The sequence below is a fragment of the Manis pentadactyla genome, chromosome 16 (genome assembly GCF_030020395.1).
Source record: "Manis pentadactyla isolate mManPen7 chromosome 16, mManPen7.hap1, whole genome shotgun sequence".
NCBI lineage: Eukaryota > Metazoa > Chordata > Mammalia > Pholidota > Manidae > Manis > Manis pentadactyla.
Window position 1 is genome coordinate 52,588,080 of NC_080034.1, and position 21,757 is coordinate 52,609,836.

General features: G+C 45.0%; 1 protein-coding gene across 2 annotated transcripts; it reads right to left on the bottom strand.

Annotated features, from left to right (window-relative positions):
* Positions 1 to 1,281: 1,281 nt before the first annotated feature.
* CD83 (CD83 molecule) lies at positions 1,282 to 18,420 on the bottom strand. 2 transcript variants are annotated; one of them, XM_036891075.2, is made up of 5 exons: positions 18,256 to 18,420; positions 18,054 to 18,169; positions 6,538 to 6,754; positions 4,187 to 4,293; positions 1,282 to 2,854 (listed from the first exon to the last, which is right to left on the bottom strand). In XM_036891075.2, exons 1-5 carry the CDS (start codon positions 18,290 to 18,292, stop codon positions 2,729 to 2,731), a joined length of 603 nt encoding a protein of 200 aa, XP_036746970.1. In that variant the 5' UTR covers positions 18,293 to 18,420; the 3' UTR covers positions 1,282 to 2,728. The 2 variants fall into 2 exon arrangements, with proteins under 2 accessions (XP_036746970.1, XP_036746882.1); XM_036890987.2 differs by having other exon boundaries at positions 1,282 to 2,857; positions 18,256 to 18,414.
* Positions 18,421 to 21,757: the final 3,337 nt, after the last annotated feature.

The window sequence follows — 21,757 nt, forward strand, 5'->3', positions numbered from 1 at the left end:
AGATCTAATTCCATGGACAAAGGAGGCCTGAGAACAAGCTTTCCCTGGCAGTGGGGATAGCAATGAACATGGCCCTTGATCATCTACCTTCCTCTGAAATAACTTGAGACCTCGGTCAAGGCAGTGGAAAACCAGTTCACTCTCCTTGATAAATTCCACCCTGCTCACCTTTACCTTTCCTGTCCCTCTCTCCCTCTCTCTCTCTCTCACACACATACACCATTCTTCTTATATCAAACTAGGTGTGAAATGTTGAGTCGACCTGATCTTAAATTTCCATCGTTTTTAGCTTAAGTCAACCAAAACTGATGGAGGGCAGCCCCCTCCTAGTGTTTTGGGTACTGTAATCCTAATGGCCATGAAGCACATGCCCGTTCATTCCTTTCAACAAAACCATTTTGTCACTCACGGTCACTGCCACTTTTTCTGCAGCTTTTTTCTTCTTTCTTGTTCCAATGTTAATTAAGGGCTTACTATTTATTTGTCAGACACTGGGCTAAGCTATGAGATATATTCTCTCATTTAATCCTCACAACAAACCTATTTGGCAAAATACAATACTATTCTTATGCTTATTTTAAAGATCTGCCCACTGAGGCTTAAAGAGGTAAGCCCCCCCTAGAGAAGTAAGTACCTCTATCACAAAGTGGTAAAGCTCCTAAATGATGATGGGCTCCGAAGCCAGCTAAGAACTCCCTGAGCTCTTAATTACCATGACAAATGGTCTCCCAACACTTTCGGTGAAGTATTTGAGAATGGAGTTGATTCCACTGAAAGAGTTTATAGCTTTTACAGACATTTTTGGGCATTCATCTTTACAGATCCATTCCCCAAATGGATTCACCTATGATGTTTTGGTAACTATTATAATCATTTGTACTAGGTTGTCCTTATCATTTTTGGGGTAGTGGGCCTATTTGAGAAGCTAGAGTGAAACCCCATGAATTCTAGGTACAGAGACACTGACTTCACACATCCTTCTGAAGGGGAAGCCCTCTTTCTTTCCATCCCTCCCACCTGTGGTCATGCATGTGGTCAAGCTGGTCATGTACTACCTGGTGGCAAGGCAATTCAAGGATGGATTCGGGGACATCCTTGGGAAGAAGGCGGTACTGTTCCATAATACCTGCCATAAATGCCTGCCCTCCCAGAAGGACTCAGCCAATTTCCATCTCTAGAACTTCATCTTGGGCTCTGGGTCTCAAACTTGTTTATATCCTAGCACTTATCCCACAGTCCTATGCAAAGCTTTAAATGTAAAAAAGAACGAAACACTCCCTATTGACATGCATACATTTAATAACATGCAAGCCGTGACAAAGAATCCAAAACACTAAATCACGTTGGCATCCCTTTTACTCTCTAATGTTAGAGCAGGCAATGTACACACCACTAAAGGGATAAAATCTCTTTGGAAAACAAGTAGGGAGAGTGCCAAGTTTGATAGGAAAAACCCAACAACTGCCAACATGTCAACGTAACATTTTGTGAACTCCCTTCTCCCCACGCCCACTGGCTCCTGTGTGTCCATGTCCTGGAGGACTTCGGGCTGGTGCTTCAAGAACAGACTTCTAAGCTGGCCTCCCTACTTCCCCAAAAGGACTCATATAGAAGACTATGGAAAAGTCCTCTTCGTAGCCTTCTTTGTTTGGAGTGATGGAAAACATGAAAAATGAGAGGTGTCCCCTTGTGCCCAGATCACCACTATAATAAGGATAATGATCCACGGGAGTTTCACATTTGTATAGTACTTGTACACTTTTCCAAAGCATTTCCACATATGTTATTTCAGTCATTTCATGCAACAACCTTCTGGTTCACAACTAACCAGAAACCCTAAGGATCTTGTTCAAGATCATACAGCTCGGTAGCGGACAGCAGGGGACCCATGTTGTGGAACTGGCCTGGCATTTGGTAAGGTCACTAGATAGGTCTTCAGCCTGTTGTCCCCCTCTCTGACGTGTCTCTCTCCATATTCAAGTGGCTTGTCAGTTAGCCTTCATAGCTAACTGTAGATACAGATTTCAAAAGGAGAAATACCACAAATCCTTCTTTGACAGGTATATGCAGATATAAAAATAAACGTGGTACTCTTCTTTATTGCTTCTTTGTGGATGTCTTTCCCTGGTGAGAAGGCTCTGCTGAGGAACAGTTCATCAACCTGTAATTTCTATGTACACATCATACTCCTAACGGCAATGCTTTGCACTGGGAAATTGTTTACTAAATATTTCCCATTTTCTCACAGTTTGGCCTGTTAATTTCTCCCATGCATAAAACATCTGGGCCAGTACAAGAAAACACAGCAAATCCAAGATGTTTCCCAGATGTGGAAGAGGGCAGCTGTCCTTAAGGGTTTATCATGGGGCCAGCTCTGGGCATTCATATTTTCCAAGACCCTTTTCCAATTGCATCTCACCAAAGCTTTTACATGACTGAGACAACTTCCACAAGGTTGACCAGATAGCTGAATAAGATGCTGAGAAGAGAGCTGTGAAGTGGCTGCCCTGGAGAGCTCCTGCCAGGTGGCCTCATGCTACGTGGTCACGTTATGGTTTTCAAAGTCCTGCTCACACAACGTGGGGTGGGATTCACTCTCAGATGTTTCCGTCAGGTGAAGGACGTCACAGGAAGGATGTCCTCTTCAGTGTGGGGCTCACTCTTTCCTTGTCCAGCGGCGTATCACTGAGCCCTCGACTCTGGAAGGAAGAACCTGCAGAGATGCTGCTCATGCCGCCTCTGTCTCGCGGAGAGCCACTGGCTCCAACTGCTTATGTGGGGAGGTGACCGGAAGAAAAGCTCGTTCCATGGCAGGTTTAGAAAAATCTGGAAAAATACTCTGCTGTCGTGCAAACTTCTGAAATATAAAAGAAAAGAGGTAAGTTGAGAAGTGAATAATTAGAAAACCATATCGGTTGTCAGCCTTGATTTAAACTCCCTTCACTAAGAACTGGCTGGAGAGCTCACCGGAAGGCTTCATGACACTGGCTAGCTCACGCACGCTACGGTGAGCTCGGACTATCTCACTGCTGTCTCCAAACTGTGACTGAGATGCCCTGATTACAGACATTTCAAGCCCCTACTGTTAGTTAGCTGGGTAGAAAAATCAGTGCCCACAGAAAACAGACATTTGCTGACAAGAAACTAAAGTCAGTCATTTTTTAAATTTACTTCCCAGTGATTCTAATTATCTTTTTATGTGAAAATAACCCTAACAACCCAATTGTAAGGTCCTTGAGGGCAGGAATCATGTCTTATACTTTTTTATATACCCTACAATGCCTAGTTTAATGCCTTGTATATAGTAGGTACTCATTAGGGTCTTTTGATTGACTTATGTTTAATATAGTAACAAGAGAGATGAGAACATGGCCAGAAAAGCAAGTATGTAGAGAGAGGGGCACAGTGAGTGACAGGAACCAGCCCTGGGGGTAGCTCCTGGGTGAGACCTGTCCCGTCCCTAAGTAGCCAGCCCTTCCTGGTGGTAGGGAGACACACGGGACCAATCACTTCCTAGTGGGTCAGGCCCAGAGCTGGCCCTGCTCCCCCATAACCTGGGGCAACCCAGGTGAGCAGCCATCCAGACAGGGGCTCCAGGTCTTTAGGCTTGACTCAGCTCCCAATAGTTCAAAGGCATGTCAGGGACGTCCACACCCTGGCCAGTCACCCTCCAATCCAGGACACTCCATGTGCACCTCCTGCTCTGGCTTCTCAGGGTTAATTCTCAAGCAGTAGGTAGAAATCCAAAAATACAAGGGGAGAAGCCCTCAGAAGAAACAGCTCAAGGGCAGGTGAGGAGACTGACCTACCCTGGGTGACTGGCCTTGTTCACCTGTCTACACGAAGAAGGTGCCTTTGCCCAGGTGGTGGGTGGTCAGTGCTGCACTTTCTACCACTGTAACTACAAGGACCTCTGGTGCCCTGCTAGGATGCCCTGGCATCTCACACTTCCTCCACATCTCTTACTGTTTTCTCTCCACAGGGCTCGGCGCAGAGCCACAAGCTGAGAAAGAAGCTGGGGGCTTCCTGTAATGATTCTCGCAGGCCGGGGGCCTCAACCCATCCAGAGTTCAGAGACTAACATCTCTCCCCATTATCAAATTGTTCAGACTATCTGCAAAACAGATTCGGGTTGGCGCCCCAGGTGATCTTTTCATAATAACAGAGGTTTGTAAAAGATACTTACACAAGTGAAAATGATGAGTGTCGAGTAGAAAACGACCAGAGCCAACAGCAGTACGATCTCAGCTCTGTATTTCTTAAAAGTGTCCTCTCTGCGCTCCTTAGGGCATCCTTAAAGAAAACGTGAGTGAAATGTGAAGCCATTTAACAGGACTTTTCTACCATGACAAAAGGCTAAGAATGCTTTGCTCCAGCTTTTTAAAGCCTGACCTGCCTTCCCCCCACCAGGCCTGTGTCATCAGGAAACGCGATGGAAATGACGGCATCACAGCAGGGGCAGTGGCCAGCGCACACTCCCACTCTGTGCTCAGCTCCGCAAGGGGCGGACACACAGCATCTCAGCTGACCTTCAGAGGAGGGCTGAGAGTCGCATTTACACGTGAAGGGATCGAGGCTCAGAGAGGCTGAGAGATGAAGGCAGATGGCAGAGCCAGGAGTCTGGTCCACACTAAGCCAGGGGCCCTGATGTCTCCACTGCAAATGCCGGGTGTTTCCTGGCTTTATTTTGTCTTCACAGAAGATATGCCCCATTTGCTAACCTGCACATTGTCTAATTTCCTCAGTACTGTGCAGAAGGCTTGGCTCCCCCACTCAGGAGGCCTGGGGACAATAAAGCGAGGCAAAGGAGCCTCCCTATTACCAAGGAAGCCAGCACATTCTGTACAATCATTCCAGTCCCTCCACCAAGGCCGGCAGCCAATGTGGGTGCAGAGCAGCTCCCTATGGGGCTGCTGAAGGCTGGGGCTGCAGCACAAGGGCAGGAAGAGCGATGCCATCAGCCCATGAAGGGACCTGGCAGGGACGGCCTCTCTCCACTCGGCATCAACATGCTGTTCGGGGAAGCGAGGTTGCTGAGTCTGCTTGGAAGGCCCCCTGGCAGGAGAGGGTTTTGTGCAGGTGACCAGAGGGAGTTCTTCCCTTGGGGCATCAGTCGGCCTCAAGAGCACAAGTGATCCCTGAAACTGGATCCACAATTTCATGCAAGAGTGTAGGGATGGATAGCTTCTCACAGGGGTTTGCGACTCAGGGAAAGAAGGGATGAGAGCCGCTGTCCTAATGGCTGCCAGCATTTATGCAGTGCTCGGTCTACCCCAGGCAGGGCACGAGGCCTCTCAGTGTGCTATCTCTTTGAGCCTTCACCACAAGCCTACAGTGTAGATACCATGATCCCCATTTCAGACATGAGAGAATAGACATTTCAAGTTCATCAGAGATATGCCCAAAGTAACACGCTAACAAGTAGCATGGCTAACAATTGAACCAGATCCAAATGACTCTAGACTCTGACCACACAATGTGGACAACATTGTCTTGCAAAGAAAGAAAATCAGCCCTTCTCTGTTCATTTCCTCTCTGCTCCCCGTATGCTCTCTCTGTTCTTCCCTGCAAGGCTGCTGTCATTTCTCATCCTGTGAATCATATTCACTGAGGGCCTACTGTGTACCAGGATACAGCAGAGAACAAAACAGGTGCAGTAAATGCAGTGAAGACAGACAAAGCAGTATAAAAGGCCAGAGACTGAGAAAGGTGTAAGGTGTGTGTGTGTGTGTGTGTGTGTAACAGTGAACCAAATCCAAACACCGACCCCTACACAGTGACTATGTTCTTGTGAGTATTGGAATATTACAGTCAGATTCCTTTGAAATACCCAAAAGGAGAAAGTAGCTATTCTACAAAATGAGGGACTCCACGACAACATGTTTGCCACTTTAAGCCTCAGCTACTAATAAGAGTTGGGCAAAAGTCAAATGTCAGGCATATTTGAAGCCACATTAAACAAAAGTTATGGAAAACATCTAAGGAGATAATTCTGGTCTTAAGGCTCAAACCTTGGTATTACTTCTGCCACTGGAACATTATTTTCTCGATGTTCCCTTTCTCTTTGGCCTGAGTGAAGATGCTGGGAAATTCGGTCACTGCAAAGTGGGAGGGGAATGGTGTTCTCATGTGAAAAAGGTGGAAATAGGAAGCAGCTCCCTGAGGCCAGGTCAGAAAGCCCCAGGTGAGCAGATTATTATACAATCATATGATGTATTCCGACCATACAGTTTCTCTTATTCCTGGATGCTTGCCATTTGCTCCAGTGGACTCTTACATGAATAAACAACAGCCAAGTCAGTTGTTTGGGTATATGTGGCATCAGCCCAAGCGAGGTTGGGGTACATCTATCCTTATTTAAAGAGAAGGAAAGAAAAGAAAAAAGCAGAAAAAGTTTTGACAGCAGAATTTAGCTTTTAGCCACAGATGTGATCCAAAGCTTCTGAGTCATACTCTGATTGAGAGGACTGATTTTAGGACCTATAGAGAGTGTGCACGCATTTCAAAAGAAGAAAACAGGGCAGCCCATCACCTCACCTGTCACTTTCAAGATCACCGTGCCACTTGGGTTCCTCCGCCCTCCGGGCCCCTCCAGAGTGCACCTGTACGTCCCCGAGCTGCAGCTGGTAGCGTTCTGGATCTTCAGGGAATACAGCATCCCAGCAGCAGCCTCTACAGAGCGCCTGTGCTCCTTCTGGGGATAGTGCCCGCCTTGCTGGCGCACTCTGATCCTCTCTTCACCGGCCTCTGTAAGCTGTTAAAAAAGCATCCCATCCCATCATGACCTACTGACAGGACCGCAGACACCGGGCCTCCGTGTCAAGGTTCTACCACTTGCTTCCATAAAACCCATTCCTTTTTTGTAAAACAAGATACTGTGTGTTAGGTGCGACCTTTGGTGGAGGAGGAAAGAATCTATGAAAATTCTTTAAAGCTCCATCTTTTTTGGAGTAAGAGCAGGGCTGCATTTATGACTCTTTGCATCCCAGCTTCTGCTCTGCATAAAGGAAACGGCACTGCTAGTGACGATGATGCCGGCAGTGGTCATGTGATCAGGGGCGCGAATCACATTTCGTCGTTGGTTGTTCTCTATTCAGTGTTCTCTTCTTTTCTTCAGAAACGATCACCCATTGACTGATACTGATTTTTGTATCCCTGCCTCTTATTTGGAAAAGTTTCTAAATCTGTTAAATCATTGGCAGACAATTCAGTGAGAAACCGTGAATGCAGAGGAGCAATGTCTCTTGTAAACAGGCCCCTGATCTTCAGGGGCGGTGTATCCCTGTGGTCACCCCACACACAGCAGGAGGTACCACTTTCTCTCTCTACCGAGGCAGGAAGACAGCTGGCAGTGGGGCATGTGGAGATTTCCTGTGTCAGATCATTTGGAAGTCACACCAAATATGCACCTGGATGGACAGTCACAGCTGACATCATTGTACATGGGGCAGACCAGCCTGGCTGGGGAGGATGCCAAACTAACCTGGCTCATTTCCTTTCCGGAGCGATCCTTTTTATCAAATTGGTGGGGTCTTCCCATCATCTCCGACTCCAAAGATTAGGCCCACACTGCACTCACACCAATTCTCTTTTTCCCCAAATATATTTTTTAATTTGTCTAATTAACTTCCCCATTGGCCCTCCACTAAAATGTTTTCAATCTTCTAAAATTGTACAGAGTAAAATGAGTCACTGTTTTCAGCACTCATGGGTAGCCCCCAGCCGTTTGCTGAGTGGCTGGGGACCATCAGGGACCCTGGGATCCAGTGGCTTCCTCACCCGTCCCCAGCACTGTAATAGCACTAAAGAGCCACCTCAGGGATGAGCAGGTTCACAGCTCCTGGTGGTGCACCTGCTGGTGTTTAAGCTCCTGTTCTGGGAGCACCCTACGACTCCTCTCCCACTTTTCAAATGGGAATCAGTGCAGGGAAATAAATAACCAAGGAATTAGGGAAACACACACCCTCAGTGGCTTCTGCCTAATTCATGAAGTGGGGAATACACCGTAAGGTCAGCAGCCGGCTCAGGCTCCCGCTCCCCCAGCCTCCGCTTCCCGTTGGCATTCCTGCGGAGTGGGCTGCAGAGACATCTGGTGGCAGATTTACGGTTCCTGCAAGAAGCCCTGCTCCCCTCACTCCCAGCACACTGGGCTAAGACTAAAGGCTTTTCTCAGGCCCAGTCTATGAACATAAATCCCATTTCTTGACAGTCTCCTTGTGTTGAAATGTTCCTTCCTAAATAATCAAGGATCTACAGAGGGGGTAGCTTTCAGTGTTCAAAAATAAAGCAAAAAAAAAAAAAAAAAGATTTGTGGTCAAGGAACCTTAGAAGAAACTAAAGACATCACTTAACTTAGAGAACATCTAATTTAGCCCAATTTCTCCCTTTTCAAGCCTAATTAAAGGGCAAACTGCAGCGTCATCAGGTGCTCCTCCCACCCAGAACTTTTGACAGGTCAGGTGCCTGGGACCCACCAGGGCCGATCTATTCCAAGATGCCCCCCAACCCCCTAAGGCCAGTTTGAACTAATCAATTCAGCTTAGTCTCCGCAGTCTCCATGATGGTGTCTCGTCCTACTTTTCTTTTCTGAATTAACCTCCAAATGTGTCCCACTCAGCTTTCTCTCTGCTTTGCTAAATCCCTGCATCTGAAAAGATAGAAACCTGGCTGCAAGAATTGTTTTGCGATTATCTCTGGTTTTCTCCTTGGGGGCCTCCCCTCCCACACAGTGACGCTTCCCTAAATTCAGAAAGGTCTGGGTGAAAGTCAGTATCAAAACTGTGAATAGTTCTGGGGCTGGAGGATATATAAACGATCAAGCTTATTTCCATAAGGATGGTTCCGCTGACCTGCTGGCTGCTGGGAACTGCTGGAGCATGCATGTGCAGGTGACCAGTGGCTGGCAGTGGCTGGGTGGCCAGATTTCCATGGACCTCTGGCAAAGCCTCCAGTTATTTCCTATAAAAGGTCTCTAGTTATTTTCAATGGCCAAAGACAGAGCGAGACCCTGAGGACAGAGAGCAGGATCACACATAGGCGAAGCAAAGAACTCCAAAACGACCTGCAGAACTGATTGACTAAACCACCACAGCCGCCAGTGCGATCATGGCAAAATATCTCAATTCTCATGGGGTCATCCTCCAAAGGCCCCTTCCTGGGTCTTCCTGAAAGACCAACAGAACTGAGAGCTACTTGGCTTAACTTGGGAATTCTTGCCAAAGTAATGAACAGCTCTCTTTGCCTGATGACTAACTACAGGGAAAGGAACCTTCTGTACATTCATGCAAGGCACCTGAAAATATAAACTCCCTCTAGCTTCAAGCTGTAGGTATATATAATGCCTCTTCTGCCTTCTTTTTGCCATTTTAAGATATATCTTCTCCTGTGATCCCATCTGGGGAATCCAGGATTTACCTACAGCTGCAAAAATAGATGTAGTTCTTATGTTAATGTTGCATGCTCAGAATGGGAGGAGTGGGCACTAGCAATGACAAGAGACTCTCTAGTTAAACGTCCAAACCATTATCTTCAACTTGGCAGGCAAGCAGCTGTCACACTGAGGTATCTGGTGAGTCAGCTGCGGCAGAAGCAACCGTGTGCAAGCACCAAAGGGGGATTCCAGTGGGAGGAAAATGGAGGAACAGCAACTGGGCCAGCCTCAACTTTGCTTTGTTTTATGAGTCCTCATAAGCATTTGTGCTGGCTCAAAATCAACCACTGGCAAGAGTGGTTCTTTGAACGTTCCAAATCTGAAAGTGTTTCACTGCTTCTCTGCAAAAGCATTTTAGGAAATAGTAATTTATAACAAAAGGCACCCTTGGATTCATTCACAGCCAAGCATAATTGACGGGAACTACTTAACGCACACTTTACAATGCTAATATTGTAGTATGCTAAACCACAACACGATTTGGGCAAATTAATTCTCCAAAACATTTGTCCCAATTATGTTTGAAAAATCCAAATTCCATGCATTAACTCTTATGCTGACAATCCTATCTTTTTTATTGAATTAGAAAAGGGTAGAATGTAGGACATCTCATTTCCAGAAAGCCTAGGGACTTTCTGGTTTTTCTCAAGGTCCCCAATTTGACTAAGTAATTTAAATAACATATTCCTTCTCTAAAATGGATTTGACCTTAAGGAAACTACAAGCCCTAAATTAAAATAAACTCTCTAATTTGCTGAATACTAGATCAAGCAAATACAAGTACTAATTTTAAGGGCATGTGAATTAAGTAACTTCTTCTTTTAAATGATGCACAAATTTGAATTAGAATGAAAGAAATCAAATAAATAATTAAATATGGCAGAAATGGAACCAATTATTTTGGTCAAATATTTCTCTGCTGTGGACAGTGATTTTTTTAAGTTTACATAAATTTACCCAAATATATGCTAACCTTCCAGATAGTGATATTAGAACGTAAGAGGGTGACAGTTCCATTCCTACAGCAAACAAGAATTTTGATCACAAACTTGAAATCCAAATTTTTCATACATGAGATCTGTTCAGAATGTGATAGGAAACTAATTAGAAGAAAAGGAAGAGTTTTTTTTGCAGGGCAAAATGTGTGTACAGATATACACATCAAAATATTTAATCCAAGAATTTAATTAAACACATTTAAAGGTATGGACTTTAAGCATTTAAAGGTGGTGTTAAATTAATCTGAAATATTCCGATCACACTGAACAGCTTTTTTGTATTACATTTGTCGTGCACTCACTTTCACGTACCTTGGTTTCTAACTCAATTAAAGTGCCAATATAATCCCCATTCATCATAAAAAGAGCTCTTTATAATGTGCAAATTAGTTTGGCTCAGAGGTTGATGTCATAATGAGGGTAGAACGTATGAGCATTAACATCGTTTTTTTCTAAGTGTAGTTTTATTGGAGAAATGATTTTCCACTTTGAAATTTACTGGGTCTAACAGACAAAGTTGGATTTACGGCTGTTAACAGAGTTGTGAGTATGGCAGAGGCAACATAATTAAGAGCACAGGCTTTGGTGCTGGACAGCCCCGGAACCAAACCCCAGCCCTACCACGGCTACTTCTGCCTTCTGCCAGCTGCACGGCTATCAGGCTTTGTCTGTCGCACTGAGATGGGGGTAAGTATATCTCACAAAGTTGGTGTGAAGATACCTGTGATGGGGTTTGTGGACAGTACAGCTCAGTGTCTGTCAGTTACACAGAAAGCCTTAAAAATGTTACTACTCCCTTTTTTGCACAGCCAAGGTTTCATTCAGCATTCTCAATAGTTCCCTGATCACGGGAACTCAGAAAGTATTTGCTGAATGAATGAGTGAACTTTAGAAACACTGAGCGAATTAGATGGGTACTAGCTCTGGAATCAAAAAGGCTGAAGTCAAGTCCCACCTTATCCATCAGTTAGCGAGGGATCTTTGGAAAATCACTTCAGCTTCGAGTACATCTCCTCATCTGTGACTACCTTACCTACTTCATGGAGTTATTTTAAGTATTTAAGGAGAAAACACATACAAGTGCTTTAAAACTGGTGATGTTGATAATAGGAATTGTTATGTCTGAAAGTTTTCCATTCACCCACCCATCAGTCATTCCCTACTGCTGAGGCTTTTTGTCTCCTGTCTGGCAAAGTTGTAGAAATCCCAATCTCTGCTCCAGAGAGAAATTACTTTTCTGCCTACACTGTCTCCAAAATATCCACAACATCGTGAATTTTCTAAACATCATAATACTGTGACAAAGCCTTTTAGAACTGGGATGTGAAGGCAACATGAGACCACGCATTGTTCATGCCCACAGCTCTTCTTCAACTAGCATTTTATGGGTCTTGCTGGATCTGAAAGGAGCACCCTTATGTGCTCTGAGTTCATGTCCAGAGGGCATGACATCTGGCTCTAAAGGAGGCACAAGTGACTCCAGCCCTAACTCAGACATCCGTGACCAGAGACCCAATCAAAGCCAATTAAATATCATCCGACATTTCTTGAGATATTAGAAGGGGGACACAGTCTTTTCCTTTGCACTTGACCCTTGGAGGTTATACAAGTCTGCAGTTATCAGGCACTGTCTTACTGCCATGTGGAGGCTGATAAAAAAAACCAAGAAGAAAGGAAGAGCTCAAAGACAGACTGAAAGATACCAAGCCCAGGGATCTTCATAAACCTCTAAATCCAGCTGTATTCGCTTGCTGGGGTTCCCACAACAAAGCACCACAAACTGAGTGGCTTAGAACAACAGAAATGTGTTTTCCCACAGTTCTGGAGGCCAAAAGTCCAAAATCAAATTGCTGGCAGGGTCACGTTCTCTCTGAAGGCTCTAGGAAAGAATGCACTCCATTACTGGCTCCTAGTTTCTGGTGTTGCCAGCAAGCCCTGGTTTACGGACTCATCACTCCCATCTCTGCCTCTTCCTGGTGCTCTCCCTGTACGTCTGCGTCTGTGTCTGTGGTTTCTCTTCTAAGGACACCAGTCATGGGATTAGGGACCCCCCTACCGAGTATGACCTCACTTTGACTTGATTAAGGAGGCAAAGAACCTATTTCCAAATAAGGTCACAGTCACAAATACTATAGATTAGGACTGAGACTTATCTTTCTGTGGGACACAATTCCACCCGCACCACCAGCCATAACTGAAATGGGAGCTGTATTTTGATTTTTAATTTGTTTCCATTTCAGTTACATAAGCCAATATGTTCCCTTTTCTTTAAGCTAGTTTTGACTGGATTAAAATCACTTCACAACTGAAACAGTCTTGGCAGACAGAGACACCTGTACCGCCCCATAAATTACTGTGGCCGCCTCCACATGGCTGCAGCCTCTGGGCCAGGCCCGCTTGCCTCAGGCTCACATGCCTCCCCACCCTTGGGGAATGAGACATTAGGGTCTGATTTGATTCAGAACCTTTGAGCTCCAGATCTGACCCAGAGAATCTGGTCCACAGTGATTATGAATTGTTTATGGCAAGTAGAGTCCTCTTTTCCCATAATATTTCCCCACCTGAACCCATAATCCTAGACAACTACCAAGGGTATATAGTAGATGGGCTGGTGCTCCACAAAAACACCAAGTGATACTGACAAGCCGTGGGGTTGTAAGTCTGTACCAGTACTGCATGTCACACACACCAGAATTTTACCCAAGAACACCCCTGTGCAAAAACCAAAACCAAACATATGTTTATGGGTGCAAGGGGATCTTAGGGGGAACTACTTTGCTCTGGTTTGAGCTACGGCTGTTGGTAGAAAATCTGGGGTTATTGTAAGAGTAGCCAGGAATGGATTATGGAAACATTTTTAGATGGAGGAACACTTTTCTAGGTAATGGATCTCTTTTTTAGCCCTGCCCTCCGGAAACCCTCCCTACGTCACTGACCTTCTCCTAACTTCCTCCTCTTTGTGCAGTGACATAACCAAGTGCTGAACTAAGATAATATAGCCTCACATGATCCAGGTTCCCCCTTTTATTCGTGGAAAATAAGTTTTTGTTCTTTTCTACTTAACTCTCAGCTGCATTCTTCCACCCCACCCTCTCTCAAACTGCAAGATTTAAGGAACTTTGCACTGTTTCATCATCGTTCAAAAATCTCAGTGATCCCCCACTGTCATCTGGCTGAGACACAGTTACAGCCCTTTGGAGGCAGCCACATTCCGCATTGCTCACTCCTCTGTAGGACCCCATGGACAGGATTGGTGACCCAGAGGGAAGGGAAGGGAAATCCATAAATGTGTTCAATCTGAGTTGAGTTAACCTGATGGGAGTTTCGCTGTTGTGAATGAATAAAGCCTCCCTCTGAAACTCATCTTCTAGGATGAATCATATTCTGCCCTTCACCACTAGAAATATGCTTTTCTTTAGACATATTTTTCATTATGTCATCCTCTTTGCTTAAAAACTTTCACTGTGTGCTGCTGTGCTGAAAGGATAAAGTTCAAGCTGTTACAGTTTGGCTTCACAATGTGTTCTCAGCCCACTTCCTAACTGTACCTCTAACATTATGCCCCTGCCATATAATTCTCCCTTATAGATCACTAGCACCCACTGGCTCCCAGAAATGCTTGTGAATTCCTTTATTCATGCTCTGCTCATAAGGGCCATCTGGCAAGGTCCCATGTTGACCTTGAAAGGGCCAATATGAAGCTCAGGACTTGGCACACATCTGGGACATAGAAGCATTTACTAAATAATCAAAGTGTAAATATGACAGACATCTGAAGACTGACTTCGTGTCTTTCACAATTTGAATGTAAAGCCCATAAAAGTGATTTAATTGGGTCAAGTAGTGTAGGTGCCAATGAGGATGGTATGACTTTTCTTTGATATGAACACACACACACATTGTTTTCACATTTCAGTGTTTCCCTATTTAAAGTAGGAATGTTTCCTTTTTCCTCCTAAAGACATGTTCTTAAATCTATCTCACAACAGAGGGCATTCTAGAATCAAGAAAGTACAGGGCATGGTATGCACTGGCTCTTTCCTGAGTCCATCAGACTTTGTGGCCCTACAGATCACATCTGCCCAGACCATTCAGCAGCCCCTACTAACGCACTCTACTCTCCTTACTGCCCTGTTGCTTTATGGCTCATCACTCAAGATGACAGAGACAAAAAATACAGCTCTGCTGAGTAGTTAAGTAATACACATGGAAAACAGCTTCTTAACAAACCAAGAACAAGCAAGATCTGCGTGTGACTATCCTTGAACTTTTGAAGGAGCCTCATGCAAGTCATTAACCTGTTCTCCGGCAGTTCCTTTCATCCATGGGATAGCCCATGACCTGCCACAGCCAGGGTTCTTCTTAATATTATAAACTTCAAGTCTGACCTATTCTCTGAAATTACAGTCTTACTTCCCCTTTCTCCCTTCCTTTGGAAAACATCTATCAAGGGCACTTGTCTTGTGACACTTCTCTGTTTTCACCCCCACAGTGTCATTCAAAGATGACCCTCTATGTCCTCTTTCGTTATGCATCAGCATAGGCGGTCAGTGTTCCTAGCGTGATACAAGATGGGACTCTATCTCCCCGATCAGTAACACCCATTATATTAATGGTGACTGTCACCAAGCCCAAACCCTCTCATCCATGTCATCCTGTCCCTCCAAACCTAGTGCAGCTTCACTAAAGAGTGTGAGTGCAGGATGCTCAGCATGAAGCACAGATAGAGCCCTCCAATGGATGTCCTTACTCCCGGCAGACACCAGGGTGTGCTGTGCCCTTGTTTGTGACACTCACTGTTCTATGGAAAAAGAGCGCTAGACAAATTGTTTGCATATTCCCTTAAAATACCTCACCCAAACAACCGCAATCTACCCTCCACTTTGAAAGCTCAACCTAACTACTATCCTGATGGATTTGCTGTGTCAACTTTTCTATTTCTTCTCCATCGCCCACTCTGTCTTTAACAGGTACTATACAGGAAAGGACCAAAACAGGACCCAGTGTCAGCTCCCAGTTGGGAGGACATCAGTCCAAAGAAGAGTTGGGTCCACTGGAAATGGGCTATCTCTGCCCAGTCTTGGCCCCACCTCTGACCCCCTGTGCAGTCTATATTTAGCCCCCTCCAGCTCCCTCTCACTGTACCTTTGAAACACAGAAAATAAAATGGAAGCTGTTTCTTCCCAACTCACCCTAATGTTACAAGCACTAATGGGATGCTGCCTGCTTTGAGTATTTTGGTAAAAGGTCCAAAGAAAGGTCCATGGTCTCTATGGGTCTTTGGGTGTCACAAAGGCTCAGTGCTAGTTGGACTGTGGCAGGATATCCTGTGGTGCCAGAGAACTGGGCGGTAAGTGGGATTTTATGTTGTGAGCCATTATAACCGTAATTGTGATATGCACAAGGCATGTGATTCAGTCTGGTGGATGCTGAGATCCACCCCCCTCCAAAGGACTCTCATCTTTCTTAACCAGGGTACAGCCCGCAACTGTGCAAAGCCTTACAAACCACACAAGTGGTGATGCAGGGAGACAACACAAGCTAGGCGGGCTGTGGTTATCAGACTTAAACTCATATTACAGCTACCTCTCTGCTTCATTGAAACATTTTACAAGAACTTTGTGGGTAAAAAATGACCAGATGCTTATATTCTGTAAAACAAAGTATTTCAGTATTTCACCACTGGCCTTATTTCCAGGACACTCTATCCATTTTTGTTGTACAAGTACAGTTAATGCAAAAATATAATTGCTGAACTGGAAAATAAATATGTACAGAATATGCTGAGACCTGTTAAGAAGTCCTTGAAGAACCAATGCATATCACTTTGGAGGTATCTGATTCATTTACTGGCGTAGCACAGCTCTCGGATCCACCACTATTCAATCACAGATTACTTCTTAAAAAAAAATAACTATGGTGTGATTGTTCAGTGACCCTATTCCACGGACGAGCAGCAAAAAGAGAATGCCAAAGAGGCTGTTATCTTTGCTTTTTTCAAGCAGAGTTTTGAGAGACCTTCAGGGTATATCATGCAAGAACCACGTTCAGTAAATAAGCACATACATTATATAGTTACATCACCAGCTGACATCCAAGGAGAGGCCAAAGGCTAATTGCTATGGCTTACTGCATCACTCCAAACGACCTTGTGCAAGATTTAACTTGACAACTGTGTGAAGTTTACAGTCTGAAATTTCATCTACTTATTTCATGACCACTTTTTAATTACTCCTCTTGGGATAATAATGTTGTTTTCTTTTTTAAGTCACTCTGGAAGGAACAGTGATTTCATGTTTTCCCCTTTTAAGACAACTAACTCCCTGTCTGGCTAGCCCAAGGACACCTTTATTTTCTCTATTTTAAGCAATTGAGGTAGAAAACAGAGATATCAAGGTAGACCTCTAAGAAAGAACTCAGGCTGTGGAGTCAGACTGCTTGGTTCAAATACCAACTCCACCATTTAGCCCTCTGTGTAACAGTGAAAAGGTCATTTCACTCCCTAAATCTCAGTCTCCTCATCTGTAAAACAGGCATAGCAGGACTACTGATCTCTTAGGTCCATTGGAAGGACTGAAACAGATAATGTATGTAAGTATTTACCGCAGAGCTTGGCATACTGAGAGTACTCAAATACTGTTTTACAATATTTTGGTTTAAACACTATTGTTTTTAGTATGAGAACAATGTTGGGATCGTTGTGTTCCCTCATCCCATACTGAATAAAATGGAAATGAAGTAGGAACAATAACAAAGCTCCTTTCAGACACCCTACAGTGAGTGCTCCAAGGCAGCAGAACCGTACTCAGTGTACCTAAGGGCTCATTAAAGGAGGTGAGCGAAGGGCAGTGGCAGCCAACAGTGGCTGCCTGGCTTTGCAGTGCCCCCAGAAGCGCAATCTTAGAACCTGAAAATGTTCCAGTTGAGAGGAAGACTTTAAAAAGCTTCCGTGCAACTCGATCCTTTTACAACAGGGACGGCGACGGTTTTCTCACAGGCGTGGACGCCTCTCGCACCCTCCCAGAAGCCCTTCTTGCTGGACCTCTCAGGACTGCCAGAGGGCAGAGCGGCCAAGGGTAAGGGAGGGGGCCCTGGGAGGATAACCCAGAAAGGGGATGACTGACAGATAACGTCCACCTATGAAACAAGCCTAAAACGCCTCTTTCACTCCTCAAACTGTCCACTCCCAAAAATGTATGGACATCACAGCCACACACCACCAGAAATCCGCAGTCCGGGGACATTTTCCTGTCCAGCGTGCAGCTTTCCCTGCTTTCTGTGTGGCCTGCTGACCACAACCACAGGTGGCCTCCAGAATTAATCCAAAAAAGCAGTTCGCGCTTGCAAAACGTATTATTAGCACCATTCATCTCAGGCTACCTTTAGGGATTGGGAGAGGATTGAGGTCCGAGGGGAACAAAATCTAAGTCAGCCTTGTACCCGGATGCCTACGGGGTTGAGGCGAGGGTCGGGAGGCTGTCGGAAGACTGCGTACTCCCAGTTCATGTGCGGTAGACGCCCCCCGACTCCCGGCCCCCCGAGGGTGGCCAGCCAAAGGGAAGCGATTCCCGCTGACACCATCCTGAGCCGGCGAAACCCCCGCCCGCGGGCCCCGCCGCGCTTACCTTGGCCCAGGAGACCGTGTAGGAGACCTGCGGGTCCCAGGAGGCGGGGCAGGGCAACTCCACATCCTCCGAACAAGCCACCTCCACCTCCCGCGTCGCGGGCGCCAGGCTGCAGGCTGCAAGAGGGACAGAGAGAGCGGCGTGAGCACGCGAGCAACGGGGATGCGCTGGGGGCCGCGGGCGACGGCGTTCCGGGCCCTACCGCAGCTCAGGAGCAGGAGCTGGAGGCCGCGAGGCATGGCTGGGGCTGCCGGCCAGTGGCGCGGCGGGCGGCGCCGCCCTCTTGTACCCGCGCGCACAGGGACCTCCCCGCGCGCCAGCCCCGGGGAATCCCCGGCGGGCGGCGGAAGCGGCGGCGCGCCCCCAACGCGGGCGGCGGCCCCCGGGATGCCCCGGCCCCGCCCCCGAGCCCCACCCCCGCGCGCCCTAGCCCCGCCCCGCCCTCCGCCCCGGGCTCCCCGGGCTGCCTGAGCTCTCGTCGCCGAGCCTGCGGCCGGGCGGAGGCCGGAGTCGGCCCCGCGGGACGCCGGGCGCTGGGGGCTCTGCTGGCATCGGCGCTGGCCGACGCCGTCCCGCCGACCTTCCCGAGGCGGCGGGGAGCGAGCCAGCCCAGGTGGTTGTGTTCTTTCCACCGGGGCGGAGGCGGATTCAGAGAGGTTGAGAGCTGCCCCAGTCACCCAGCCTGACGTGGCGCAGTTAGTGGTGAACACAGGTCCTCACTCTTTTACAGATTCTGGGCTCATTGAAGGCTCCAAGGCTCCAAAGGCACCCTGCAGGTAGTCCTTAGCTCCCTGCCTTCTGGCGTGGGCCCTTCAGACAGCCTGCGTACATTAAAAAAATATCTAGATAGAGGTAGGTAAGTAGGTAGATAGATAGATAGATAGATTAGATAGATAGATTAGATGGATAGATAGATGATAGATAGATAGATAGATAGATGATAGATAGATAGATAGATAGATAGATAGATAGATAGATAGATAGATAGATAGATAGATAGGTAGGTAGGTAGGTAGGTAGGTAGGTAGATAGATAGATAGATAGATAGATAGATAGATAGATAGATAGATAGATAGATAGATAGATAGATAGATAGATAAAGTAGGTAGATAGAGAGATTAGATGGATAGATAGATGATAGATAGATAGATAGATAGATAGATAGATAGATAGATAGATAGATAGATAGATAGATGATAGATAGATAGAAAGATAGATAGATAAGATAGATAGATAGATAGAGATAGATCCGAGAAGAAATAGAAGTCACTTATTAGATAGATAGATAGATATCCTAGAAGAATTAGAAATCATTTATCCATAACCATCCAGAAGTAACTTCTGTTATTAACATTTTGGCGTCTTTGCTACAAGTGCATAGAGTATTTTTGGGGGGTTCTCTGCGTACTGTTTTGCAACCTACCTTTTTTTAGTTTAATATTTTGCAAGAGTTTCCACATCATTAAAAACTTCAACAGCATCACTTTGGTGGCTGCGGTTTTACCATAAATTAGAACCCCGTAGATAGTGTTAGACGCTGTTAGTCTGGTGTTACTAATCTAGATAGTGTTAGTTTTAGGTTGTTTCTTTTATTATTAATAATACAAACAATGCTGGGATTGCTATGATGAACTTTAACGGAGATAACCTTTGCTCTGCCATTATTTATTTTCTTAGAATAAATACATAGAGGAAGTTGTTATAGATCAAAGGGAATTTACAATTTTGTTAAATATTGGCCAACAGTAATGCCACTGAAGTGCCCACAATCTGTATTCCCACACCTGCAATGTCAGCGACTGCCTGTTTCCCAACACTCTTGCCAAAATACATTGTTATCAAATTTCTACATTTCCATTCAAGGGGTTACAAAGAATGGTCATGACAGTGACATTTAAAATTTGCCCTTGAAAGGGGCAATAACAAAAAACAGTCACAACAGCTGTAAGCAAGTGCCTTTTCCCCATAATCCTCACCAAGCTAACTTTGTAATTAGCAAAATTTGAGTCATACAAAAATTAGTATAGAAAATTTTTTAAATCAAGCCCTTCGGTATGCAATATATTCTTAGCAAAACATCTGTCTCTTGCTAGATCCCATACCTGGGCATTGAGGCTTTCTTCCAACTTTCCACTGTTATGAAGAATGTAGCCTGAAGCTGGGGAATGTTCAAACCCTCTGGCCCAGCAATCCTATCCCATTGGTAGATGGTGCCATCGCAGCCTCCAAATGCCTGTGCCTTAGCAGGGCTTGGCATTCTCAGATTTTTTTTTTTTCATTTTGCCAATCTACTGAGGGTAAAGGGTTCGTTCCTTTTTGTTTCCATGACATTGGCTACTAAAAGGGAGCAACATCTAATCTTGTTTCGAGGCCTGTGGGTGCCCTCTTTTGAATATTGCCCGTGCATATCATTTGGCCTTTCCCATTGGAGTTGTTTATAAATTCTGGGCCAAATCCTTTCTTGGTTATGCGCACACCAACTGTCTCTTCCAAATTGGAAGTTTATGTTTTACACTTTGTTTGTGGTGGCTTTCATGTACAAAAGGGTTTTTTTGTAAAAATATTTTAATGCAGTCAAATGTCTTGGTCTTCTCACTTATGATTTGTGCCTCTAGTGTTGTGTTTAAGAAACCTTTTCCTACCCTGAGATCATAAAAACATTCTCCTTCATTTTCTTCTAAAATTCTGAAGTCATGCTTTTTCATTTGTAGGTCTTTAGTCCGTTTAAATGTGGTTTGATGTAGGGGTCTATCTTATTTTTTCCGTATGGATAACCAGTTGTTCCAATGCTGCTTGCTAAGTCTTTTTTTCCCCATTTATATGAAACAACATCTCTGTTCCGTGCAGATTTCCATACATGTGGGGGCCTGTTTCTAGACTCTTTTCTGTCTGTCCCTGTGCCAATATCACACTTTCTTATTAATTAAACTACAGTTGAGTTTTGCTATGGTGATAGAGTGAGCTCTCTCATGTGTGTCTTCCTCTTCAAAATTGTCCTGGAATTCTTGGTTCTTTGCATATTATATTATATATATATCATAATCTGCATTACACATATTCAACTTGTGAATCTCAAAAAATACTGTTTAATCCATTCAAATTATAAACTGCAGAAAATCAGCATATTTAGAAAGTGAATCTACAAATCATCCATATTGGTGTCTTTGCATTTATTTAGATTGTCAACAGTTTTTAAAATTTCGTATGTAAAAGCTTTCTACATCTTTTGGGCTATTTATTCCTAGATACTTTTATATTTTTGTTGTTAGGTTCACAATATTTTCTGAATTTTTCTAGTTGCTCATTGCCAGTGAATAAAACTTTACTTTTGTATAGCCAGCAATCTTGCTGAACTGTTCATTGAACTGTTCATTTTTAATGGTGGACTCTCCATTAAGATGCTTTTATAGTTAGGAATTCTTTAGGGGATTTTCCTCCCAAAATTTCAAATCTATCATTTGGTTTTCATTGATGGTGCTAGTGTCTGACAGTAGAGTATGCTGAAGGATGTGGTCTGTAGGACTCTGCTGTTTACCACGAAATATTTGCTGGCTAATGATCTGGTAAATGTGTCATGTCTTCTTGGAAGAAATGTGCACTCTCCACATGGATCTGTCTCTCTGATCAAGCCTGCTCACTGTGTGGTTCAGGTCTATAGACTTACCAGCTTTGTGTCATCTAAACTGTGGTTACTTGAAAGAAGA

What these genes read in the sequence shown, in the direction of transcription:
- CD83 (XM_036890987.2), bottom strand. Translation starts at nt 18,292, where the DNA reads ATGCCTCGCGGCCTCCAGCTCCTGCTCCTGAGCTGCG. An exon ending in GCTCCTGCTCCTGAGCTGCG is followed by an intron (nt 18,170 to 18,255) that starts GTAGGGCCCGGA and finishes TCCCTCTTGCAG; the next exon opens with CCTGCAGCCTGGCGCCCGCG. An exon ending in GGTGATCTTGAAAGTGACAG is followed by an intron (nt 4,294 to 6,537) that starts GTGAGGTGATGG and finishes GTTTTCTTTAAG; the next exon opens with GATGCCCTAAGGAGCGCAGA.